The sequence below is a fragment of the Delphinapterus leucas genome, chromosome 1, assembly GCF_059928025.1.
Source record: "Delphinapterus leucas isolate spDelLeu-1000000601 "Yukka" chromosome 1, BTC_Dleu_Yukka2, whole genome shotgun sequence".
NCBI classification, from domain to species: Eukaryota; Metazoa; Chordata; class Mammalia; order Artiodactyla; family Monodontidae; genus Delphinapterus; species Delphinapterus leucas.
In genome coordinates, this window is record NC_143129.1 from 31,758,811 (window position 1) to 31,786,049 (window position 27,239).

The following is a 27,239-nucleotide window of genomic DNA, read 5'->3' on the forward strand; positions in this document are numbered from 1 at the left end:
GATAGGAGGAAAAATCTTTTCCCCACTCTTGGAAGCGCTATGGTGTGCAGGTGCTAAAACATTTAAGAGGCTAATCGAATTCATTCTACCAGTCCTCTTGGGTGTATTATTTGAGTACATGGAGGAATATATGGCTCAGAACAGAATGGAAAATAAAGACTTTTCTGTGTTTTGTTTCTGAGGCTGTTAGACTTGTTTTGAAATTTATGTAAAATAACAAACCAAAACCAAAACCCAAGAAGGAAAGGGAGAGAAAGAAGAGAGAGTAATAAAGGAGGAAGGTTAGAGGAAAAAGATAATGGGACCAAATTCTTAGAGTCTATGCTTCAGGTAGATAATTCCCTTACCCGGAAATATTTTTTAAGCAAAGGTCAAAAGACATGGGTGAGTCATTGCTTGGATATCAAAGCTATGTTGGGAAATCCTGTTTGAGCCATCACCCCCACGCCTCTTTTGTGAAGGAGGCAATCACAGAATGAATGGATTGTAATTTTGAAGTTCCAGGTGTATAGGGAAGAGACTTGGTATTTTTTGATTTATGAGCTTCTGTAGCAATGGATGTAAGTTAATTTTTTTTTCCTGAATGTGTAAAGAAACGTTAGTGATGTCTAAATTTACTGCAGCTTCCCTCCCCACCCCCCACCAACTAAGCAGGATCTAGACTCCATAAATCAGTCTTCCTCATGTGCCTAGCTTTAAAGGAAATAAAGAACATGCAAAGTAGTAATCCACCATAGGACTTTGAGGCTGTGGTTGGTGATTAGGACCACAGGAGAAGTGTAAAGATTAATAATATCTATTTTTATTTTCTCTACCTTTAGTGTGAAAGCTAAAACAAAATGCTCAGCATCTTCAGTGATAAATGATATGGGACTCTCCAATGGATCCAGACGACACAAGGATTAAACTGCACCTGTCCACAGGTGGGGACCCTGAGGACCGAAGGATAAGGGTGGGAGGTGGGCAGAGGGAGGGAAGGAGGCACACCTGAAGACCAGCAGGCACATCCCTGCAGCCCCAGTGCTAAGAAACCAGAGCCAGGAGCAACCTCAGGGTGTCTCAGTAGGAGCCTGGCATTGCACAGAATGGAAAGTATTTTCACGTTAGACTGAGTACTGATTCTAGGTGCGACGGTCCACTTGGCCAGGCTATGGCGCCCAGTTGTTTGGTCAAACACCAGCCTAGATGCTGCTATCAAGGTATTTTTTAGATGTGATTCACATTTACGTCAACAGACTCTGAAGTAGATTCCCCTCCATTATGTTAAAGGAAAACACTCGTCTCAGGTGCCTGGTGGGGCAAAGTACTCAGTTCCAAGTGACCAGAAAGAAGGCCCCACCCTCAAGGTGCAGTGCTGTGCAGGCAGCACTCATTCTTTCTCTCCTGCCCTGAGCACAGGCTGTCACCCTGTACTGGAGACTCTACTTCCACAGTGGAATTCAGTGAGCTGCAACACAGGTGGACTCCCTGAGGAGGGACAGGAGAAGGCTGGCAGGGAACTCTCCACGGCAGACTCCTAAAGTTCCTGAGACACACTCACCAAATATGTACTGAGCCCCAGCCCCGTTCTAAGAGTTGAGGTTTCAACGATGGAACATGCCGGACAAGTGTCTCTTTCTATGGATCTTACATTCTAGAAGGGGAGACAGGAAATGAATGGATAAGACAAGACTTAGGGAGAGTGATACTGGGAGTTCTCCTGTACTGCTCTGTCCTGGACTTCCATGTTGTTTATAACTCTCCGGTAATGGGACTGGCTGCCCCTCTGGACGGGGAGCTCCCTGGAGGCAGTGGCTGCCCTTTTGTCATGCTCGGCATCTAATATAATGTCTGGCATGCAGTATGGGCTTACCAAATGCCTGGTGAATGAATGAAGCAATGGCTACATGAATGGGTAAGTGAGTGAGGATACACTGCCAGTAGCTTACGCTGGGTTTCCCTAGAAGCATCCCTGCCTAAGGATGGAGCGCTAGTAGCTTTCACTGGAGGGTGATTCCAGGAAACAGTGTAGGGAAGTGGGAAAGCAAGACAGGGAAGGAAGGAAATGACCAGAGGATGCGTTATCAAGCAGATTGCTGACGTCAGCAACTGGGGCTCCGTCCTACTTAGGAAATCAGGGAGACAGGGTAGACCTTGTCTCAGTGTTATCCCAACCAAGGAGGAAGGGAGCTGGGGTATTTATCCACCAACTCCTGTCAGGCTTATTTGCCTGGACCTTGGGAGCTGCAAGGTTTTGTTTAGAGAATGATAAGCAGAAGGGCATGGGGGCGTGGGGGCCAACAGTACCTGCTACAGCCAGCTACACGCATCTGGCGAATTCCTGGGGGGACCTGAAGCCAGTGGTGTGCAGCCAGGGGGCTGCAGCGGCAGCAGCAGAAGGGAGGTTTCGCAGCCATCCTGACAGGCCTGGTCAGACTTGACGACACACGGCTTGGTAATCCTTGGCTCTCCCTCTCTCCCTCTCTCAGTTTTTTGTTTGTTTGTTTTTGTTTTTTAAAAGAGAATGAACCACACATAAAGTCTAGACAATTTTTAAAAATTAATTAATTAATTTTTGGCCACTTGGGTCTTCATTGCTGCACGTGGGCTTTCTCTAGTTGCGATGAGTAGGGGGTTACTCTTTTTTTTTTTTTTTAACTACGCAATGTTTTTATTCAACTATAAGCAAACAGCAGAACTGACACAACATTCAGCAACTCCAGACCGGCTTTTCTTACACCGACGAGTGATCGATTTAACAGGCACAGACTTTCGGATTGCTGATGACCTCTCACTCAGCCCTGCAGCTCACCTAGATGGCCAAGCTTTAACAGCAACTCTCTCCCTATTGCTTTTTTCAGTATTGCTCTTTAAAGGAGTCAGAGCAGGACACTGACACCCAATAACCAGCCTGAGATGTATCACATGGGGGACTAGCGGACGTGCCGGCCCCTGGTTGTCTTCGTGAGAGACAGGGCCGTGAAAACACATGCCAGAAGATGCCGTCACAGACAATCCTGGGCTCGGGCTCACAAAGGCAGAGGCGATCAACCTTTTCTTTTTTTCTACCTCCCTTAAAGATTCTTTGATACTCTGTTCTAATACTGCAGACCTGGTCTTTTTACCAGAATTTTTTTCTTCTTTAACGTCTGGGTTGTTATTCTTATATTAACATTTTGATGACCCCATCCCAGTATCAAAATATCCCTCACCAAAACGGAGTTCAAATTTGATCAAAACGTAAACCCCCTAGAATTAAAGAGGACAGACAGAAGGAAAAGTCACCCTAAACCTAAATCTGACTGCTCAGGGCTCAGGCAGGGGGAAGGGGAGAAATCTACATGCATCACTAAACTGAAACACTGCTTGGGAACTCTGGGACCGTGTCCACCTCCTGGCTTTCCTCTACTTCCCAGACAGCTGCTCATACAGTTTGGGCACATAGTCATCCCATTCGGCCTGGTAACACGCGCCAGCCACCGGAGCCCCGAGCTGGTACTTTTTGCGGAAATTCGCCCCCTTGAATTCGCCACGCTCCTCTGTAGATCGGTTGCTGAGAATGGGCTCATCACACTTCAGTGGCCTGTCCTGCTCGTAAACTAGCCAGGCGTAGCGGTGAAGGCCTGTGCCCTTGGGAGACCCAGAGCCCATATAATCGGAGAGGACCGTGCCACTGCTGAGGTTGTTGCCCTTCATGCTGACCACCAGGAAATAGTGCCATTCCCTGTATTTGGGGTCCTTCCTGCTGGGAGCATCCGGGTCTGCCAAGACCAAGGTATACAATTTACCTGGATCAAGGCCATCGCATGCAATGCTGGTGGGCCGGTTCTTCACCTGGGTGGGTGTCAGCTCTTTGCCCAGCTCGTCAAGCTCCGCCCTGCCGTATTTGACCTGCAGCGCGTGCTGTGGCCTCTCGTCCACTTCCTGCAGGCTCAAAGGCCCGGACCACTTGCATCGCGAAGCCGAGAGGGGCGGACAGCGGGGAAAGCCACGGGAGGACTCACGCAGGGTAGCAGCCCAGACTCCCAGCGGTCTGCAAGCTGTACCGAGGCAACTCAGCCCCCACGGCCGGGGAGCACATGCGCGCGGGGGTTACTCTTCGTTGCGGTGTGCGGGCTCTAGGCGCGCGGGCTTCGGTAATTGTGGCGCACGGGCTTAGTTGCTCTGCGGCATGTGGGATCTTCCCGGACCAGGGCTCGAACCTGTGTCCCCTGCACTGGCAGGCGGATTCCCAACCACTGCGCCACCAGGGAAGTTCACCCCTCTGTTTTAACCTGATGCTTGGAACTCCTCAAGGGTGGAAACAAGGTCTTATTTTGATTTTTAAACCCTTGTGGGTGGTGAGAGCATATATAGTGATGTAAGACTGTTTAGCTTTGTTTTTAATCACTAGAAAGTGCCCCTAAAATTCTGTTCAGGGGTATTCTGCTTTCCCCCCAAGTGCCACCTTGCCACTTTAGACAGGTACAATAATAGGTGAAGATTTATTTCAGAAAAAGGAATCACGATTATTTTTTGAAGCACCTAAAAGACTGGAAATAAGTTTTGAGCGATGGTTTATATTTTCTCATTTTTTTATTTCAAGTGGCTTGCCTGGTGCTGATCACTTTACAGACTCCAAGAGAATTTCTCTTTCTTTGTCACTGCCAAGGCCCTTGCTTTCCTTTGCTAGAGTTTAAAAGGACAAACTATGGACTCTTAAGGCTTTGGTTTTGAGGATGCCAAGAAAATGACACAGTCTATTATGATCTAGGCTCGTGAAATTGTATTTCCCGAATTCCAGGGTACTTCACGAACAGCAAGCACACCAAATGCCAGGAAAGGCATCTCATTATAGTGTGATGCTAAAATCATTCTTGCACCAGCTAACTAAAAAGATGATTATTAGAAATAGTGTCCTGCTGAATGTAACTGTGTGGAAATCAATCATGGAAAATATTCCATTTATTTTTTATCTATCAGAATTATTTTTATCATTAATACTAGTACTTGGAATGATGATAACTCTGAGGCTACATAATCCCACAGTTTCTTTTAAGTAGTTCATTCTTATGAGAAGCAGGACAGACCTAAGTTTTCAAGCATGGTTGATTCATTCTTTCAACATTCATGTACTGAGCTCCTACTCTGTACCAGGCAGTGCTAGATGCAATAAGGGGATTAGACACAGTTCCTGTTCTCTTGAAATCTACATCTTAGTAATCAGACAGAAGGAAAAGAAAAAGTCATTATGTCCACTTCAGAGGCAAGAAAATAAAAATCCCACCTTCAGGGACATCTCTCACTTATGAAAAGCAGACACTTCAGTGAGATCTCTTTATGCTTCAGTTCTACCTATTTCCCACCAAATTATTATAACAGTACTCCCTAAATTCCGCCTTCCTATACCCTCAATGAGGAGTCAGTTTCTTAGTCAATACACAATGCCACAGACATGATTTGTGTTTTCATCTAGGATAGGATTCCTCAGCACACCGAGCCTCTACCCAATACCACATAAGATAATACCTCTTTAGTTTCTGTAATGTCTTCCACATGATTTTATCCCCAAATGCTTTACATACTTCACTAAGACAGCTATAGAATTAAAATAATAAATCAAAGCACAGGACAGAAAGCAAAGAGGTTTATTCAAGGGAGGAAAAGACAGCTTTTCAATGAGACAGGAGAAAAGATGGAGAGCCCTGCTTCATTGTGCTAGACCTACAACTCATAAGTCTTTCCTGTGCTTTAACTCTTTCTTCGGTTTCCTGTCCCAGGCAGCACCTCTTGTCCCGTCTCTACACATCCTCCTCTTGAAAAGACAACCAGGTACTTATATTTTAATATGAATCTCAATTTCCCAACAACGCCTTTTTCCATGCTTTGTGACGATGTTATCTCCCCCAAACATCCTAGATTTAAAAGAATAATTTAATTCCTAAGCAGGTAGTTTGAATTTAGTGGGAAAAAAATGTGAGCTTCTCAAAAGAAATTCAGTGGAAGACAACCTGGATGCTTAGCTGCCCATCTCCCTTTGAGTCTGAGATTCATTCATTCAACAGATATTCACAAAACAACAGGTGCTAGGTGGGAAGAGGGATGCAGAGCCAGAATAGCTGTAATATTAAGTAGGGAGGTCAGGGAAGGCCTTGCCATTAGGTGGCATTTGAGCAAAGATCTGAAGGAAGGAAGGGTCGAGCCAAGCAGATACCTGGAGAAAGAGCAGAGGAAACAGAAAGAGCAAAGTCTGTGAGGAAGGAATGGTCTTGGCACTTTGCGAGGAAAAGCAAGGAGGTCAGTGTGCCTGGGTGAGAGCAAACAAGAGGGAGAGTGATAGAGGAGCATGTAGGGCAGATTGTAGAGAGACCCTGGCAAGCCACTGGAAAACCTTTAACTTTGACTCTGAGTGAGACAGGAAGCAATATTTTAGTAACTAACAAAATTGGAGGAATACAGTAGTTGGTCAAAACGTCCCTCCCTTATGTCTTCAGCGGTATGCTCTGCATTCCTTCTCTGCTATGGTCTCACTGATCATCCTTGTGCTGAGGCTTCATGAATGCCCACCCATCACAACCCGTTTTGAGTTTGGAGGCAGGAGAGCATAGTAGTGATCTCAGAGAGGCAGCATTGAGAGCAGTGACTTGAAGTGAGATCTTAATTCCCTGCCCAGGAATTGGACTTGGGTAGCCTGGCTGAAAATGAGGAATCCTAGCCTCTGGTCCACCAGTGGGTAGAGGCTAGAAGCAAAATGGGCCCTTGCCCCCATTGAAAAATGCATTTCTCAAGGAGGCAAAAACTGTAAAAACGGGTACAGAAGCTTATTATCAGAGACACAGCACAAGTGGGAGAGCACACAGAGAAACAGTTTGTTTACTTAAGACAAGCAAGGCAGAGATACACGTCCTCCCTAACGAGGAGGCATCCATATAGGGCAGTTCTTCCGGGTCTTTGTTTACCTTTGGCCAATTATCTGGTTTCTTTTTCCACACCTGATCTGCCTTAGGACCCTCTCCAACATGCATGTGCAGCTTTTTTCCAAGATGGATTCCAGGCCAGAGGCCTAGGGGACGGCCTTGGCATCACCTATTCTGGGGAGGTGCCCCCTCCTTTTTGACCTCCAAGGAGGCTTTCTGCACATGTGCAGTGTCTCCCTTGCCCCACGGTTGGGGAATATATGACCTACTGATCCTTTATTCAAACAAGGCTTAGTCCCTCTCTGTTCCTGCCAGGACTGTTATCTTAAAGTGTCCTCAGGAGACAAAGCTTGGGTATTTACCCTGTTCCTGTTGTTATTTCTAGTTCCAAGTGCAAACAGGAGGCTGATTGTAAATGCCTAACCTGGAGCCCACCTATGTCCTGCCTCGGTAGCTAAGAGCATTTGTTCATCCATTCAACAAGCACTTCCTAGGTACTCTTTTAGGCACTAGGGGTTCAGCCAAGAATAAAGAGACAAATATCTCTCCCCTTACGGAGCTTACATTCTGGCTCACGAGCTCTGGAATCAGGTGGCCGGGCTCAAGCACCTACTCATCTCCTTCTAGCGGTCTGACCATGATCGAGTTACCTCACCAATCTGTGCTTCGGTTTCCACATCTAAACAATGGGATGATAAGAGGGCCAGCTCATGGGGGCTTCTGAAGTTTAAACTCGTGTAAAGAACTCAGAGTAGTGTGTGGCACATAGGAAACCCTCAATAAATGTAAGCTATTAATTTTAAATGAGTAAGTACTGAAGAAAGGAACAAGTTACAGAGGTATTGCAACAGGGCAGGGGCAGAAGTGCACTCAAGAAAACATTTTATCAAATATATAGTAGATAAAATTGTATCCTTTCTCCATCCATCTTCTCATTCAGGACACAGGTCATTCCATTGTTCTTTTCGGGTTTTTTTTTGCGGTACGCGGGCCTCTCACCGCTGTGGCCTCTCCCGTTACAGAGCACAGAATCCGGACGCACAGGCTCAGCGGCCATGGCTCACGGGCCCAGCCGCTCCGCGGCATGTGGGATCCTCCCGGACTGGGGCACGAACCCGTGTCCCCTGCATCGGCAGGCGGACTCTTAACCACAGCGCCACCAGGGAAGCCCTAGTGTTCTTTTTGAATCGACTCCGTGCCACCATATCTTCCCTCTTCAGCCCCCAATTCAAATGATGAAGGTATTAACAAAGAGAGCGAATATTTCCCTCTTTTACTTCTATTTTATTTACTGTTTTGATTCATTTTCACTGTCAGTGTCATGGCGGACTTCCAGCTCCCACACTGCAGTCACCACCAAGCTATATGGTCATAGAATTCTTAATGGCTCCTCCTTTTCTTCCTTTTGTTTTCTTTCTTACTGTTTGAGAGTTTTTCTAGGGCTATAAAACTACAAAAAGAAACCCTTCAAAAGATTTACAAGTGTGTAGTCAGCTAACTGGAGCTCCACAGGAGAGGGCAGAGTTTCTCTCTCTGCTGGTCACTGATGTTTTCAATCACCAGTGACACCTGGTTCTTTCCAGGGAAGGCTTCAAGAGGCAGCTGTGATCTTCAGCCCCCCATGATGGCAGTTTTGCTCTCCGAGGCGTGATGCCTGATCTTTACAATTGCCATGGAGGTCCTAGGTAGTCATTAGGCCAGATTACAAAGTGGCACGTAAACACACCGTAAAGGTACGCACAACACAAGTCACCCACTCTAAAGGGAATGTTGAGAATTCATTGGATTTCCCACCGAGGGTAGAATTCCATCCTTTTCATAGCAAATGCCATCTTAACGTCATCTCTAGGATTTAGATGATGTTTACAAAGAACTATCACATTTTCATTTAATCCTCACTATAGTCCTATGAAGTAGATACGATGATCTCTGTTTAACAGGAGAAACTGAGGCTTCGCGAGGTTTAAGTTACTTGCCTAAAGTCAGAATGTCACTGGCAGGCTGTGGATGCAACCACAAGCCACTCCATCTTTCTCTTTGCTTTATCCAGTACTCTTCTTCCCCTCCCCTCACCCCTGCATCAGTAAAAAGGACATTAACATTGTTCAGTAAGAACCAGAATGCCTAACCCTGAGAATATTTGACAAGAATCACCGGGATCCTTCAGGCTCAGTGGAATTGCTTTGCCTTCAAACATCCACACCAAGCCAAGAACTGGATTTTCAACTGAGGCAAAGCTGTACAAATAAGTCCCAGATGTTGTGAGCTGATTGCCAGCACCCCAACTGGCCATCGGTCAAACGAAGGACTTAAGTTGGAAAACGCGCTATCTTACACATTCCCTGCAGCGGGAGATGGGAATGGGGCAGCAAACACTGACCATTTTCTTTAGCAGAGATCACCAATTCAGAATGGCGTGGGCCAAGCCATGAGTACCATTTCTATTATGGTCTGCACACCCCAAAACAGGGGTTTTGGGGTTGCCGGGGTAGGGTACTGGCTGTTAGGGTCATATATTTAAAGTGTTTTAGGATTTTTTTTTGAACACAAAGGATCATAGTGTAGACATTGAATTATGGCCACTTTTTCTTCAGTGCTTTCTCTGTCTTTCATAAGCAATCAAGGGTTTACTTCTTCATGCAGCAAACACCTGAAACTATTTCCTGCGCCCCCTGAAGTCTGACAGCACGAAATATACAGTTGGCTCCTTTTTAGTATTTTCCTTTCATATTGCAACTTGTGTGTGTTCAAGCGAAACTATATTCGTATAGTTACGATTCCTAAACATTCACTGCATCAATATACATGAGCAACAGTCCCTTCTTTTCTGAGAAGTCCATGGAGTCTTTTCTAAGAAAAGTAAAGCTATGACTTGCCAGGAATAAGTAAACAGAAATTCAGAGGGTAGGGATTTGGTTTCCACTTCAGGCCTTCAAAGATCGCTGCCCCCAGGGGAGACACGAGCCCAGACAGTGCCTTTGGGCAGCTGAGAAAAAGACGTCCCTTTGGATAGATGGAGCCCAGTGGGAGGCGTCTCAGCTCAACCAGTAGAGTTTTGGCCAAATGGCACAATTATGCATGTAGAGTAGCGTCTCAGCTCAACCAGTAGAGTTCTGGCAAATGGCACAATTATGCGTGTCGGCCCTGACCACAGGTGTTCCCTACAAGGTTCAACGGCAGCCCCACTTCCATGGGAGCCATGGAAGAGGCGGACAGGGAGGTGGTGTGGGGAAGGTGGAGAGTAATGGGAGAAAAAGGGAAAGGGATAGACCCTAAGTCAGAATGAGACCCTAGAAGGAGTAAGGAGACAAAGGTGCAGACTTGGATGCAAACTAAACAGGAAAAACACAATAATCATATAAGAGAAATTCCACAGTATGAGCTCCTCAAAGCTCCTAGCGTTTTTGTTTTGTTTTGTAGAGATATCATTCTATTGTAACACACATGGCGCCGGAAATTAACTTCCAATCTGTAAAACTGGAGGCGGAAAGTCTGCCCCATCTCTCCACAGAGAATCAGCAAATTAAGAGTTGGATCTGTGCACCCAGCTCCACGTTTCTCCCCCTAGATCACCTGAGACCAACTGTGGTGTGTTTAGGAGAGTTCTTCTCTGGTAATAATTGCTGGTGTATTTATAATGGGAAGATGTGAGCATCCCTAAGGGAACTGTACCTGATGGAAGAACAAAAGAACCGTGAACAGTTTCACACTCCATCCTTCTTTGACTTAATAGGCTCCTCTCAAATAACCAACTACTACTGTTATGTGTCAGCATGCCCAGGGACTAAAGAAAGCCTTCGCTGTGCAAGATTATATACGAAAAGCATCTGCTGTGACCAGCGAAAGGCACTATTTGAGTTGGCTGTCAGTGAGAGTGCGGAAATGGCTTTTAAGGAGGACCTTCTCTGTGGCAGTGGGAGCTGTGTGTACAGCAGCACGTGAGCACAGAGCACTCAGGAGCAGGTCCCACAAGAAGGCTGATGAACGGAGGGACCCGTCTGAGGGCAGGGCCTCGGAGCCGGGAGTCGGCCCTCTCAGCTCGGCTTAGCCCCTGATTCTGGACCCGAGCTGGTCTTGGTTTAATGTCACAGCAACCTCTGGCCTCAGAGGGATGCCGGTTAAATCAGTCATAAGAGTCAACAGCATAACAGGGGCTTGGAGATGGCCGTCAGGTGATACAAGCAATGGTCTAATAACAAAGACGGAAGAAACTGCTCAAGAGGTGGAGATAGTCAGAAATATAATAACATCCCTAAGAAAAAAATGAGTTCAGGCAAAAGGCAAAAAGTTAGCAGAAGGAAATGAGGGACAGCTTGCCAAGCGAGAGAGAGAGAAAACAGAGCAAGTGGACCGCACAAAATCAGTCTCAGGGCAACCCAATATTGAGGTGAACATCAAAATTTACGCAGAAAATTCCAAACCCGGGAGCTATGTATTTTTAATCAACAACGGAAAATTGTGTAAAGGTCAGAATCTTCAAGAAGAGAGTCAGTAAATAAAAAATAACCCTGTTACTGGAAAAAAAAAAAGAACAGAGGAAAAAGAGAGGGAGAAGCTCTAACTAATGTGATGGATCCAATGATGAGCAAATGGACAGACAGTAAGGATTTGAAGGCGTTGAGTAATCCGAAGTAATCAAAACCCATGAAAACAGATTTAAAGGCATTTATTTACATTAAGAAAATAGAGAAATGAAAAAATAATAATGAAAAATGACCTTTATATAATTTTACTTGAAAATTTCATTTGAATTTGGTAAAAAGTTATGGTCTTACAAAGGTTGTGAACTAAATGTAAAAGCTGTAAAGAAATAACATTACAATAAGAAGTGGAGTCTGAAGACAGAACTGAAAACCCACGTGTTCACCAGCTCCACAGAGATGGCAGCACCAGTTCTGCCACACTTGAACTTGCCTTTGCAAAGCTCATGTGATCGCTGGCAATCTTCACTATTTTTCCCATACTTGCTCTGAAAGTAGATTAAAATCCTCCAGAAGCTCATTTTCTCCAATGGATTAAGACAACAACAATATGATTATCAGTAAGGTTATTTGGGAAAGACCATCAATGCAAAGATAGGAGATCATCTGAAAGATTCACTTTATTTACCAGAGCTTCAGGCAATTCTATGCGTAATCCAGGATTTGTTCACAGCTCTTCAAAATCAAATGAGGATTCTACCACCTCAACCTACAAAGCTGAGGATTCACCCAAGAATTTTCATAGGGTTTCACGCACTTCATACTTTAAAGCACAAAGTACATAATTAAGTCAATCTCAACTATAGTCATCATATTGTACATTATATCCCTGGTACTTATTTATCTTATAACTGGAAGTTTGTACCTTTGGACCACCTTCATCCAGCTCTCAAGTTAACACTGCTGTATGGTATGTTTGAAAGCTGTTAAGAGCGTAGATCCGAAGAGTTCTCATCACAAGGGAAAAAAATTTTTTTTCTTTTCTTTTTTTTTTTTTTTGGTATCTGTTTCTGTATGAGATCATGGATGTTGGGTAAACCTATTGTGGTAATCATTTCACAATACATGTAAATCAGATCATTACGCTGTATGCCTTAAACTTATACAGTAATATATGTCAGTTATATCTCAATAAAACTGAAAAAACAAGATCATGACAGTTTTTTTAAAAGTAAATCTTTATTCAAAGTGAATAGTCAACAAATGGGAAATCTAATGACACCTGACTTCAACACTTAATATTAACATGGGAATCACACAAAGGAGATTCCCTCATTTGAAAAGTTCAAAGCATGATAAATAACCAACTTGATGATCAGTTATGCCAATCTCTTTTTTTGGTTAAGATTACTATTAATATTTTTAGTATTACTGTTACTATTTCACTATTACTACTTTTTTCCAAAGCGGAACAAAAAAGTGTTTTTCCAAAAGCAGAGTACTGAAATTCTGAAGCAAAGGCAGTCCACCAAAACGCTGATATTTAAAGAAATAAAGAGGGAGGGACTTCGCTGGTGGTCCAGTGGTTAAGACTCCACGCTCCCGACGCAGGGGGCCTGGGTTCGATCCCTGGTCAGGGAACTAGAACCCACATGCCCCAACTAAGACCCAGCACGGCCAAATAAATTAATTAATTAAACAAAGAAATTCTGGCGAAAGATATGTAGAAGAAAAGCAATTTGGGCTTCGACATTTTCTAAAGCAGTACTTCTCAAATTATCTGTGGTGAAGGAATCACTTTTTTGCTTTTATTTCTAATTACATTCAAACTATAAGACCTACTTTTTTATTTTTAGATTCAATAGGCATAAACTTACTCTGTCAACTTGCTACAGAAGTTTCTAAATGCTTCCTCTGAATTTCCACACTTATCACAGACCAGTAAGCGCGTGCTGTCCACAGACCACACTGGGGGTAGCCCTGGTCCAAAGTATCACTGCTTATTCAGAACTGGAATTTTTATTTTATAGCTGTTGAATCTGAAATGCAACAAGATCCACCCAGACCTCTACCCATAGCTCTGAAAAGTAAACACTTTAAAAGAAAGGCCTGTATCACAGAGCAAAGTGGACACCTGCAGCCCTCAACAAATCAGGGTTTTGTCGCTGTTCTGCTTATCTTCTCAAACTGATTGCAGGGCCCACTTACTTCATGGGTTTTATGAGCGATTATGATGGAGAAAGCCTGCTTAGCACAGAGAACAGCAACAAGGCTCACAGGTGAGAGGAGATGAGGATGGACTCCCCACCCTGACACCTCCCAGCTGTGTAGCCTTGGGCTGGTGACTTGACTCAGGACACCTCTTTCTCTATCCATCAAACAGGGGAGATGGCAGGATCTGCGTCCCAGGGTTACTCTCAGGATTAAGGGAGATTCTGCATATGAAGAGCTTAGTGCAGTGAGTGACACACACTGAGTGTTCAGTAGATGTCAGCCACGTCGGCCACAAATTTGGCAAATGGCGCTGCTCCTATCTGCAATGAAATGACGCCCAGCACAGCTCTTGAGGGCTGGCCAGCCTGTCCTCACTTGGAGCTATGTAGAGTCCAGAGCCCTGCAGACTCACGGATGAGTTTCAACCACACAGTCAAGCAGCACGAGTTCAAAAGTGGTGAACACAGATCTGAGGGGCTGACCCTGCCCCTAAGTTCCTATGTGGAACGACTCCCCTATCCTTCCACGAAAACCATAACCGCTAATGTGTTTCCAATTTCGGCCCCAGCAACAGATCCAGATTCCACCCTTCTTAAAAGCCACGCCTACCATCACCTCACACAGCTTTGCTTGAGCTGAAACAGAAAGCTCCTCTGACGCGACCTCAGTTTACTGTCTGACAACGTAACGGGGCTGCTTTAGACTTCTCAGGGGGGCCTTTGGGGACCCACAGAGGTGAGGGACGACCCTGGTTCTCTCTTGACAGTGCGGACCTTGAGCAGGTCACCCGACTTTGCTCTCAGTCCCCGTCCTTGACAGGGAGGTTGTCCTTTATTGGAGTATAATTGCTTTGCAATGGTGTGTTAGTTTCTGCCGTATAACGAAGTGAATCAGCTATACGTATACATATGTCCCCATATCCCCTCCCTCTTGCGTCTCCCTCCCACCCTCCCTATCCCACCCCTCTAGGTGGTCACAAAGCACCGAGCTGATCACCCTGTGCTATGCGGCTGCTTCCCACTAGCTATCTATTTTATGTTTGGTAGTATATATATGTCCATGCCACTCTCTTACTTCGTCCCAGCTTACACTTCCCCCTCCCTTTGTCCATATATATATATATATATATATGTGTGTGTGTGTGTGTGTGTGTGTGTGTGTGTGTGTGTGTTTTTAAAGAATTATTCTTTTTCTCATGGTACTTCACCCCTCACTCTACACTGTAAATGCTCTAAACACAAACCATGTAGTTTTTTTCTTTTTGTTTTTTTTTTTTGCGGTACGCGGGCCTCTCACTGCTGTGGCCTCTCCCGTTGCGGAGCACAGGCTCCGGACGCGCAGGCTCAGCGGCCATGGCTCACGGGCCCAGCCGCTCCGCGGCATGCGGGATCCTCCCGGACCGGGGCACGAACCCGTGTCCCCTGCATCGGCAGGCGGACTCTCAACCACTGCGCCACCAGGGAAGCCCCAAACCATGTACTTTTAATGCCTTAACCCACTAAGCTCCAGGTGCTGTCAGCATTCACCACAAAGCAATGACAAAGATTTAGGTAGCCCTCTGAATCCTTTCTAGCTCTTTGAAAGCTCATACCACAAGCCCTTGCAATTCTGAATTCAGGGGTTCTTTGTTTATCGCTAACATCATCCACAGGGCCTCGTCCAGCCGACATCACTGGCCCATTCAGGTGGGTGCACCCTGGTGTTTCCATTCTACCCCTTGGTGTACAAGCAAAACTCTCAGGAAGACTGTCTTTGCCAGTCATTCACCATTCTTTTCCCTGGTGCTTGTTCGCTTGTTTGTAAATCCTCCTCTGACCCACGTGAAAGCTGGCCTCCATACACCATTTGTCCAGCACTCAGGCCTTCCTGGTCTATCCCATCTCGACATCCTCTCCCTGACTCGGATGACACTGTTGGTTTCCCCCCAGCAGGGAACACTATTCTCCCAAAACACTGTCCATCAGGGATCACAGCACCTCTTATTTCTTCCTGCTTCAACTCCTTTTTCTGGGTTTTTTTTATGAGTCAGTCAGTCTGTAAAAATCTCTGGACATTTCAGTATTTCAGGAGATCAACCCCCATCTGAGCACTGAATGTTCTCTCCGGCAATGAAGCCAGGTAGTCACCCAATGCAAGCTTGATCTCCCTCGGTGATGGGGACCTCACTGTCTCTTGGGGCAGTTTGAATTGTGAGCGTGTTCTCCTTCATTCCGAGCTGGGAGATCTCTCTCTTTCATCATGAAGTTTTATTCAGCCTTTGCCCACATACTCAGGTTTTCTATACAACCATCCAAATCCCTCTTTTACATGATGGCCCAAGAGACAGCTGAGGGCTCTCTTCTCCAGACTAAGCCTGCCAGGACTTGGCCTCCTAGTTCCTCACCACTTTAGTCACCCTCCTGTAGACATGCTCTAATAGCCTACCTATGTCCCGGGATCTTCTGTGCTTGTGGCATTCCCTCATATTCTGTTCCATCTGTTTATTCTCTCCTTGAGTGGCATGGACATGACCTCCCAGTAAGCTTTCTCAGTGGTCCCAGACAACACAGAAATTCACGAACACGCAGAGCTAACACGGTGGCCTCTGTTGTCAGGTGGCCACTACATACATATTTCCTGTTACTTCCCATACATTCAAGTTGGCCCAGTTGTTCACAGGACAATAAACATGGCACCAAGGTACAACCAGAACCTCAAAGCCAGTCTTCCGACAAGCCCCGTGTGCTGCCTTTATTGTGTCTTAATCCAGGATGTCAGCCTCTGTTCCTCCTCTAACTTGTTCCTTTCCTAATCAGAGCCCCTTCCTCAGATTTGTGCTTTGGATGTTACCATTGCTAAGGATAACAGGAAAAGCCAAACAACGTTCCCTCTTACTGACACGCTCGTTAAGTCCATAGTGAATTACCATTTGTACAGCACATACTTTATAATTTATAATCATCTTATGTTAATCTTCAGAGCAACCCTGAGGAACAGGTATTATCCTCATTTTATAGATGAGGACCCTGAGGCAGAGCTGGAACTCAAACCCAAGGGGTCTTCTGATTTCACATCTCACTCTATTTAGTCTATACCCTGCTTACTCAGAAGCTCACGAATCTTAGGTACAGAAAAAGTTTTCTAAGGTTAAGTTCCAAGTATCAAGTAAAGAATGAGTCACAGAGGAAAACCCAGAGGAATCTGGTTTCTATTTCTGGCTTTGCTATAAACTACCTCACAGTTTAACTTTCCTGGTCCTCAGTTTCCTTATTCATAAAATAAGGAGATCAAATTAGACAATCCCTGAAGCGCCTTCCTGCTCAGCTGTCCTATGTCTCCTGCCCTGTCTCTGCCGTGTTGCTAAAATTAGGCAGAAAACATTGTTGAAATACCTTTCTTTTTTGTTTCTCAGGGTTTTTTTTTTTTAAGTTTCTGAAATTAGCTGGATAGTTGACAACTATCCAGCTAGTCTGTCAAGGAGGAAGAAAATTGCCATCTATTTAATAGCTAAATTTTAAGCAGTTCATTTTCTGTAGTGAGAAGAGATATCTGGAAACACCAGCCATGGGGCTGCACCCACAAAATTCCTCCTCCTGTGGAGACCATCTTTAGAGCCACGTATTCCCAGAGCAGAAGTTCTCAAGCCAGGCGATGTTTGGCAACATCTGGAGACATTTTGGGTTGTCACAACCGGGGAAGGTGCCACAGGAATCTGGCGAGTAGAGGCCAAGGATGCTGCTAAACGTCCTATACTCACAGGACAGTCCCCCTAAACAGAGAGTTATCTGGCCTCAGATGTCAACGGGCTGAGGTTGAGAAACCCTGTCTTAAAGAGTGAAGTCAAAGAACAGCCCCAAACTCTTCCCAGTGTTTTAGCTAAACTGGTCCACGTGAGAGGCCAACCGGGTGGGCTCACCTGAAAGAACCGAGGGTCTGGACACCTCTCTTACCTGGCGAAGAAGGACGCGGCCACCGAGGTGCCCGCGGAGGTCTCGCTGGCCACGCAGGAGGCTTGCGAGGCCGGGACACTGCAGGCCGAAGGCTTGTCTGCATTGTAGCGATTCAGCGCCGCCTCTGTCAGGCCCTCCCGGCCAGGCTCTGTCATCAGCTGGGAGATCTGGCAAGGAACACAGAGATCGAGCTCATTACCTGTGGCTCACGGCATTTCCTGACTACCACCGGTAGCGCCTCTGTTTTGGGGTCGGGGCCAGAGCACGGGGCAGGGGGCGGTGAGGCTGGGAGGGAACACGTCCCCACGTGCATTCAGTGACACGCAACATGGCCTCCTCTAAGGCCATTTTCCTGCATGTTAGCTAGAATACCTCCTCGTTTGCATTAAATATAACGGAATACAATTATGCCCCGACACTGTAAGTTTCAATTACTTCTGTGTCCCCCCTCCATTTGGAGGGGAAAGCAGAAGCCATTAACCACACTATGTGTAGTCCAAGACCAGACCAGTAGGACCAACTAGTGCTGGTTTCTTACTAGGAAGGCACTAAAGGCTCTCCAATAGACAAGAGGGGCAAAGACATCATTTTTTCAAGGGAGAAGTGAACCTGCTAACGAACATAAGAAATTAAACAAAACACTACTTGTGCATTGTTGTTGTTTGCTGTAGGCAGTCAGCAAAGAGATGACTTAGAGAAGCTCATAAAAATAGATACAGCCCACCATGAATGACCAATGGTTTTTTTTTTTTTCTTCTTGGAACAGACTTAATTTTCCTACTGGTTCATTAAGATAAATGGCTTCCATTTTATTGGCAATAATTACCTTTATAGCGCAAATTCTAGTGAATGGGGGCTGGGTCTATTTTGCCTAAATGTACATAATATACTATGAAGAACCACACTTCTGGGCAAAGTAAGATACTGGTATAGAAATATACTTTCGGAAAGTGCTAATCCCATGACAAATGTAATAATTATGCAGGCAAGTCCTAAGTGTGCTATTTTGAAAGCCTGTTACTTTAAAACTTCAGTCTACTTGCAAAAAGGAAAAACTGTCAGTTTTTTTTTTTTAAAAAAAGGAAACTTTAGTTTGGGGGAAAAAAAAAAAAAAAGGTCTCCAGCCAGTTCAAACCTCTTAAATGCTGAGTGGACAATGTTTCTAATTGCCTAGAAAATACAAGTGCGATACGGCAAAGATCAGAACGGTTTCCACTCTGTGCTGAGCAGCCCAGAAGGCCAGTGAAAGAGTCCCGTTTGTTAACCTTTGAACATCAAACATTTGTACTTTTCATTATTAGAAGAATAGCAATCACTCTTGAGCCCCACGGACTTGAAGCTTTGCTCTGCTTAAATTCACGCTCTGACTTGGAAAGCCTTGGCATTATCCAGCTGTAATTCTGCCAATACACACTTTCTTATTCTCATTCATTCAATGCATTGTAAGGAAACTCAACCCACATCAGAGAAACGGGAGAGGAAACGGCAAAAGCAGCCAGTGGCCTGGAGGACGTTCCCTGCACTGGCAGGGGCTGCTTCCCAGACAGAGGGCCTGTGTCACCTCTCTTTGGGCTTCCTCTGCAGCCCGTGGGGTGTGGGAACCCCTCAACCAGCTACCACTCTCCCGGAGGAGTGAGGCATGCTGGAGGGGACGGCTGAAACAACCGGGGACCTGGCCGTGGGCACGCACACTGTTGTCACCACCATAAATGGCATTTATGAAGCACCGGTGGTACAGGATGCCATCCTGGACAGTGTCCCAAAACAAACCTCACCGTGAATTCCCTCCATCCCACAGCTCTCCACACCAGAATGGGGTCTCAGGAGCGACGTGGGGCCGACCCTCCTTGATCATCCTTGTGACAAAACTAACACCTACCCCAACCCTGTGTTCCCTAGGCGACCCCCTCCTTGGAAGCAGACCACATACGCAGCAGCATTCACTCTTCCCCTGGTTCCGAATCTTATTTCAGGGCAGTGGCCTTTCCTACCAGCGGGCGGCCTCCCCACACTTCAAAAGCAAGTCTCTCTAAGAGGGGCCTGCTTTTTTGCTGCTAGCTATAATGAAGGCTCTGTTCTGTAAGAATCTGCCTGGAAGACTTGGCTTCTCCAAAGGGCATGGGGATGAGCTCGCCGAGAACCCCAAGCCCCTCTCCAGTCACGCAGCGGCCCCTACCCTTGGTTCCCAGGCCAGGTGGGCAGCACGTGAGATGTGCTAAGATGTGTGTGAGATGGGGCTAAGGGGTGTGCTGTCGTGGTCGGTTCCCCCCAGGGCCCTCACTGCAGTCCTGCAGAAGCTGGATTCTAAGAGACCGAGGGGCAGAAACCTGGGGCTGCTTCCCCAGGGGAAAACAGCTAGGGAGCAGGGGCCAAGGCTGAACCCGGATTTGTTGGATTCTGTGACATTTTCACTCTGTCCTCCCCTCCCCCAGTCCAACCCTCATTCCCGCTTTAACTGTCCCCTCAAGGCGGCTCTAGGGGCCCCCTCCCCGCAATCCACTGTAAGAGAAAACGCCCAAACAGCAGGAATTCCCGGAAACCTTAGCTTCACTGCACAGTCTGCAATCAAGAGCCTTCTTTGTAGAGGACTATGGTTTACCTCTGCCTTTCAGACTTTTCTGACTTAATTTTTTCTCTCACGATACTGTGAAAGCTACAAGACTCTTCGTGGGAAAATTCAAACACCTCAATCTCTTCGTCTAACACATCTGAAAAGCGTAAAGTTCTGGGGGAAAGGATTCGTTATCTTGATTATGTGTGTATGTCATAGTCTAGGAGGAGCAGCTGAAAACTTGCCAGGGGGTCCCAATCACTAACTTTAGGGGGACTAGATTTTCTCCACAGGATTTCATTTGCTTTAGTTCTGATTAAAACCTGCTGTTTCCTCTCCATCTCTGTTACACCGGATGGTTTCACTAAAGCAACAAGTAGTGTCTGTGACTTTCAAAACACCACATCACATCCCGAGGGTAGTGGTCACTGAAACACGGGATGGCAGTAAAGGAACCAGGCACAGGGAGTGGCGGGGGCGCCTGTGTGTTTGCACACGTGTGTGCTTGTCAACGTGGGGTCTTCAGTGCGTATGGGAGTCCCCGCTACCGTTCGTGTGCACAGGGAGCTGCCTCTCACAGACCTCACAGATAAAGCCGCTCACTACGTTGTCACCCTAGGCAAGATTCATGTCTTTCAACCACATTTACATTTTTGCACTGATACCTCAATATAAGGAGCCATATACCAGTTCACAAAGAAATCTCGAATCTTAAATTCAGTTATGATCTCGACCACAGAATCAAGACAAAAGATGTTTGGCTGTTATCAACCAAGGTTGCTTTCACACGGCAAATCGCAATCTATAAGCCATTGACCTTTAACTTCTCCACTGATGGGAAGGACTCTGAGAGCTTCCAGAGTGTGACAACTTGGGGGCTCATCTTAAATGGCATTATTGACCCAGAAAGCCACCTCCCTTGGACTCTGTCGAGGCAGCAGGGAACACCAGCAGTATCCATTTCCTGTGCAGAGACTTCTAAGGACAGCAGATGCATCCCACTCAGTCTTTATATTTAATGGCATTATGACCCCAAATCCCAGAAAATAACATATAAAGCATTTTCTGTTAGGCAATTGGTATCTCACTGTTTTGGGATATCTCCTTTATTGTTATTACTACTTACACTGTTACTTAATATTTTTATATGTTTTGCAAACAGTGGTGCTCAGTAAATATTTTTGATGTGTGTTAGCACAGCCTAACTCACAGTTATCCTGAAAAAGACTGGACACAACTAATGCCAGCCCTTGGTACTGTCTATGCTGTCAGTGGTTGCACTCTTAGGGAACGAGGACAGCAGAATACAATTTCAAAAAGCCTAAACGAGGTGAGCAAATCTGCAAAGGACAAGATCAACAAATGCATCCCCAAACCAAAGATAGACGGTTACAGCTGATCATGCAGACCCTGCATCTCAGTCACAGGGTAACAGAAAGCTGGTGGCGGTACACGGAACAGCATCTTCCTCTAATAATCACACTGCAGTGAGATAGGCCCCCACTAACTTATTTGGGTTTTGCTCCTATCAGAGAGTAGGGGGGAGAGAAAATTTTCCATCCTTTTCTGTATATGAGTCTTCACTTGCACTGCAGGAATATGTGTCAATCCCCACTTGAGTCACTTCTGGGGCTGGCTCTAACAGCATCTGGCCCCTTCCCCCCCCCCGAAGGATCCCCCTGGGGAGCAGCTGCCCTTTGTGACCCAGGGACGGAGCAGCACAGAGGATTCTTGGAACAGCCATGGGCGCGTGTCTCTTACCTCTGTACCCCTCCTTCTGGGGACCAAAATGCTTCATTTTATGAGATATGTTCATTCGATCCTGGCAGGCAAAGAAACAAGAGGTATGCCCCACTCAGGAGGGAAGCACTGCGACGTCTCCGAAGCCAGAACGATCTCCTCTTCTGCAGTGTCTGTGCTGGCCTCAGCCCTCCCTAAGGGGTTCCACTGCACTCTTTTCGTGTCAGTGCTTTCTGCCCCTGAGCGACTGGGCAAACTTGATCGCATTTCAACTTTCATCTCACCCTGCCTGTCTGTTCTCCACCTGGAAACCAGACCTACCCAGAACTGAAGTGATGCATTGCAAAGGTGGCTCCTGTGCCGTGCGCGGTGGTAGTAAGCACCTTTCCTAAGCAGGATTTGTAAAAGGGCCAGAGCTCACATGGCAACAGTGTTTGCTTAGAAGTCTCAGCAGACATTGCAGCAAGTTAACTACTGCTGGCTCTTTTTGCCTGAAGAAAAGCTACTGAAAGCTAGAGCAATAAAACGTGTTTTCCACTAATCTCATCTAAAGATATTCTAACAAGCTTCCCTGGTGGCGCAGTGGTTGAGAGTCCGCCTGCCGATGCAGGGGACGCGGGTTTGTGCCCCGGTCCGGGAGGATCCCACATGCCGCGGAGCGGCTGGGCCCGTGAGCCATGGCCGCGGAGCCTGCGCGTCTGGAGCCTGTGCTCCACGACGGGAGAGGACACTGCAGTGAGAGGCCCAAAATTTTTGTGTACCGCAAAAAATTTTTTAAAATAAATAAATAAATAAAGGGACAGCCCAAGATCTGCTCACTGAAAGGAGTAAGAAAAAGCACTTGGACAGAAACCAAAGCTGTAAGGACAGTACTCCTCTTATTTTAAAATACAGCCCCATAATCATGATAATAACTCCAGGGTCAAACTCAATTATCTGGTTGTATCTGAAAGTTCAGAGCTCCTAATGCAATACCTGGCACATAATAGGTGCTCTAAATATTTCTAGAATTGCTTGAATAAGTAGCTCAAGGTTTAGAAATTGTTCTGGTGCACAGGCCACTCTCCTGGAACAAAGCAGAGGTGGTGAGATTTGACCTCCATGTGAAACTCACCTAAGGGACAAAAGATTCTCTGTTCAGAAACATCAAAGGGGAAATTTTTAGGTTATGTATATTTTACCACAATAAAAAAAAAGGGAACAAAACAGAAATGCCACAACACCAGAGTTGATCCCCTTCAGCTTGTCCCAGGTGGCCTGCACCTGCTTTGTCATTTTAGAGGGAGTCATGAGGACTCTGGGTGTCGAGGCCGAGTCAGAGAAGGGGGCCGAGTCCTCCAGGGACTATGACAGTGAGTTTGCAGGGGGGTCTCAGGGACAGGACCCCACCAGCCTATGCCCGAAGCCTGCAGGAGATGGGGTGAGCCAGAGCCGTCGACGAGGGAGCAACGGGAAGGTGGGGAGACCAGGAAAGCTGGGAGGGGCTGGAGAAAGCCTCCACCGGAACTGGGCTCTTGGATTAAACCTCATTTGATTTCTGTACCAAGTCAAAGGCCGTCCTTCCTCAGCTTCCCTCATTCCTGCCATGTCCCACCCGAACAGTCAGTTAACATTTTTTCCATAACTAGTGTTCTGGAACTGGGTTGGTTCGGATCCTCTCCCATGCCACTGTGACTTTTAGGCATTTAAATGCTCCGGTTAACCCTCCAGCCCTTGGCATGCTGTCCCCGGAGCACAGGCAATGCCGCCTAACTTGAACCTGGTCCCTGGCCTGGCCTAGTCCTTGTGACTCACATGGGACACAGATCACCTCTGAGACCCCGCGGCTACCTTGAGTCACACAGATATAGTCCTCCTGTGTTGTCCAGCTACCCCCTCCCCACAGCCAGCACCAAGGGGCCATGATGGGATTCTTATGTCCCACGGCTGGGTGTTTGATTACCCTTATTATCTTAACTTGCTTTGGCTATAAATTTTATTAGCGGCCATAAAATTATCCATCCACAGCTTTGACTCAGTGACCTCTTGCCACAGAGAATTCCACACACCGGTGCTCCCGGGGCCGAGGAGAGCTCCTTTTCCTCACCCTGGATTTACAGCCTCACCTTCATCAGGGTTCCACCCTGTATGATGAGTCAGCAAACAGAGGAGGATGCTGTGTTTCATGATACCCGTTATCAGGGCTTAAATCTGGCCCCTCAGTGCACATGACTGTCTTCTTTTATTCTTTGTGTTGCTAAAAGGTAAAGGGGCAGAGCCACCCAAATGCTTTAGAAAAGACTGAGGTGCAGGGTACGACAAAGGGCCAGCTGCATTTCTGTTTCGGATTCTTCCCTTAGATTTCTTTTTTGCTTTTAATTTTTATTGGAGTACAGTTGTTTTACAATATTGTGTTAGTTTCTACTGGACAGCAAAGTGAATCAGCTCTACGTATATATATATATCCCCTCTTTTTTGGATTTCCTTCTTCCCATTTAGGTCACCACAGAGCATTGAGTAGAGTCCCCTGCGCTATACAGTAGGTTCTCGTTAGTTATCTATTTTATACATAGTATCAATCGTGTATATATGTCAATCCCAATCTTCCAATTCATCCCACCACCCCTTTTCCCCCTTGGTATCCATACGTTTGTTCTCTACATCTGCATCTCTATTCCTGCCCTGCAAATGAGTTCATCTGTACCATTTTTCTAGATTCCACATATGTGCATTGCTATACAATATTTGTTCTTCTCTTTCTTACTTCACCCTGTATGACAGACACTAGGTCCATCCAAATCTCTACAAATGACCCAATTTCATTCCTTTTTATGGCTGAGTAATATTCCATTGTATATATGTAGCACATCTTTTTATCCATTCATCTGTCGATGGACATTTAGGTTGCTTCCATGTCCTGGCTATTGTAAACAGGGCTGCAGTAAACATTGGGGTGCATGTGTCTTTTTGAATTATGGTTTTCTCAGGGTATATGCCCAGTAGTGGGATTGCTGAGTCATATGGTAGTTCTAGTTTTAGTTTTTTAAGGAACCTCCTTACTGTTCTCCACAGTGGCTGTATCAATTTACATTCCCACCAACAGTGCAAGAGGGTTCCCTTTTCTCCACACCCTCTCCAGCATTTATTGTTTGTAGATTTTTTGATGATGGCCATTCTGACTGGTGCGAGGTCAGAACTACTCACTGTAGTTTTGACTTGCATTTCTCTAATAATTAGCGATGTTGGGCATCTTTTCATGTGTTTGTTGGCCATCTGTATGTCTTCTTCGGAGAAATGTCTATTTAGGCCTTCCACCGAGTTTTGGATTGGGTTGTTTGTTTTTTTGATATTGAGCTGCATGAGCTGTTTGTATATTTTGGAGATTAATCTTTTGTCAGTTGCTTCGTTCGCAAATATTTTCTCCCATTCTGAGGGCTGTCTTTTCGCCTTGTTTATGGTTTCCTTTGCTGTGCAAAAGCTTTTAAGTTTTATTATGTCCCATTTGTTTATTTTTGTTTTTATTTCCATTTCTCTAGGAGGTGGATCAAAAAAGATCTTGCTGCGATTTATGTCAAAGAGTGTTGTGCCTACGTTTTCCTCTAAGAGTTTTATAGTGTCTGGCCTTACATTTAGTTCTTTAATCCATTTCGAGTTTATTTTTGTGTATGGTGTTAGGGAGTGTTCTAATTTCATTCTTTTACACGTAGCTGTCTAGTTTTCCCAGCACCACTTATTGAAGAGATTGTCTTTGCTCCATTGTATATTTTTGCCTCCTTTGTCATAGATTAATTGACTATAGGTGCATGGGTTTGTCTCTGGGTTTTCTATCCTGTTCCACTGATCTATATCAGTTCTGAGATGTGCAGCTCAAGGCAGAGGTCAAATATTCTTTTAAAGAATATCTTAAAACAAATAATAAAGTCTTACCATCAAGCTTGTAGTATTTCTACCTATAGATACATGTATATAGGTTGACTGACAATACTTTTAATACTTAGTGCTCAAGTATGTTTTGTGGGGTGGTTTAGTGACACATTCAAAGACATACAATGATACCAGGTGTCTAGCTGCCATGATGAGGTTAGTTTCAGCCTGAGAGAATGTTGAGAAGTGACTTCAGGCATCCTCATAGGGCATCATCGTACTCATTATCGTTTTTGAGTCAGGGTCTGTTCTAAGAACTCTGTGTATATGCTGCCATATTTAATCCTGACAGCAACCCTATGAACGAGGCACAACTGTCACCAAATAATAGCTTTAACTCTGTCTGCCACATGGGAAAAACCCTGGAGGAGGTATTGCCGCCAGGTTTCCTTTCTTTCCATCCTTGAGTTTATCTTGCGCTGATCACATCATCCAGAGAATGTACGGCTCTTCAACTGTGGCTGCCCCATTCAGAAAATGTGTTAACAGCCAAAGAGTTGATGAAGAGCAGAGAAAAGGATCATTTGAATCATTTCTCAATATGCACACAGGCTTGCTCTATCCAATGTTTTGTGATTTTTAGGATCAAATGAAAGCAAAATCAAATGGTCTGAATCTTGATGTAACCGATCTCACTTTCCATTTGCAGCTAAGCAAATTCAGACTGAGTAGAGCAACCATCATCAACCCAACCCTGGCATCAGGGTTGGGTCCCAAGGTCAGCTCCGAAAACCTGGAAGAACTAAAGGATTTTTTCATGTCCTGAATCACGTGGGCTGCTCTTTCACTGGGGGAAGGTTACCATTGCACCCCACCCCAAACACTTCCAAGAGCCAGTGCCCCAGGAATGCCCTGAGCACTCTTCCCACCCTGGATGATCAGGGCCACCCCTCCCTATGGTCTGCATGGCTGCCCTTGTATCAGAGCATTTGTTTTGTTTTGTAACTGCCTGTCGCTGGTCTCTCTGCCCAACTAGATAGCAAGCCCTGTGAGGAGAGGGACTGGGTCTTGCGCACTTCAGTATTACCACCATGGCACAGTGTCTGGATATGGAATACATCTAATAAATACATCAATTAATACATTAATTACAAATACCTACAAATAAAAATAAACTTAATTTAGTTGCGTTAGCATTGCTTGAGTTTTGTTTGGTTTTGAGGGATAAAGGTTATTTTCACCTGATTTTAAAAATTATGAACTGGTTAGACAAAGCTTTATTAAAAAAAAAATAAGGTATCTCAGGGTACACTTCATTCAATATATTGGTGAGATAAATGACTGGAGTGGGGGAAAGAAAAGGCAAACAAGAAACAGAGGGCTTCCCTGGTGGCGCAGTGGTTGGGAGTCCGCCTGCCGATGCAGGCGATGTGGGTTCGTGCCCCGGTCCGGGAAGATCCCACATGCCGCAGAGCGGCTGGGCCCGTAAGCCATGGCCGCTGGGCCCGCGTGTCCAGAGCCTGTGCTCCGCAGCAGGAGAGGCCACGGCGGTGAGAGGTGAGACGTACCGCAAAAAAAAAAAAAAAAGAAACAAAGAGGCCAAGGGACAGAGACAAAGAAAAAAAAAGGGAAACAGGAGAAAGGGGAAGAAAGAGAAAAACAAAAA

General features: G+C 45.7%; 1 protein-coding gene and 1 pseudogene across 1 annotated transcript in view; both read right to left on the minus strand.

The window, feature by feature from the left end:
* Nucleotides 1-1,568: 1,568 nt before the first annotated feature.
* LOC149750437 (phosphatidylethanolamine-binding protein 1 pseudogene) lies at nucleotides 1,569-11,877 on the minus strand (annotated as a pseudogene).
* A 5,524-nt stretch (nucleotides 11,878-17,401) lies between these two features.
* The window catches only part of LOC149750438 (kinesin-like protein KIF26B), a 43,692-nt gene continuing 33,854 nt past the window's right edge, over nucleotides 17,402-27,239 (minus strand). Inside the window, exon 2 of the mRNA XM_089907759.1 lies at nucleotides 17,402-17,606. Within this exon, the coding sequence (XP_089763885.1) occupies nucleotides 17,436-17,606 (171 nt within the window). The 3' untranslated portion in view covers nucleotides 17,402-17,435. The remainder of the gene's footprint in view (nucleotides 17,607-27,239) is intronic.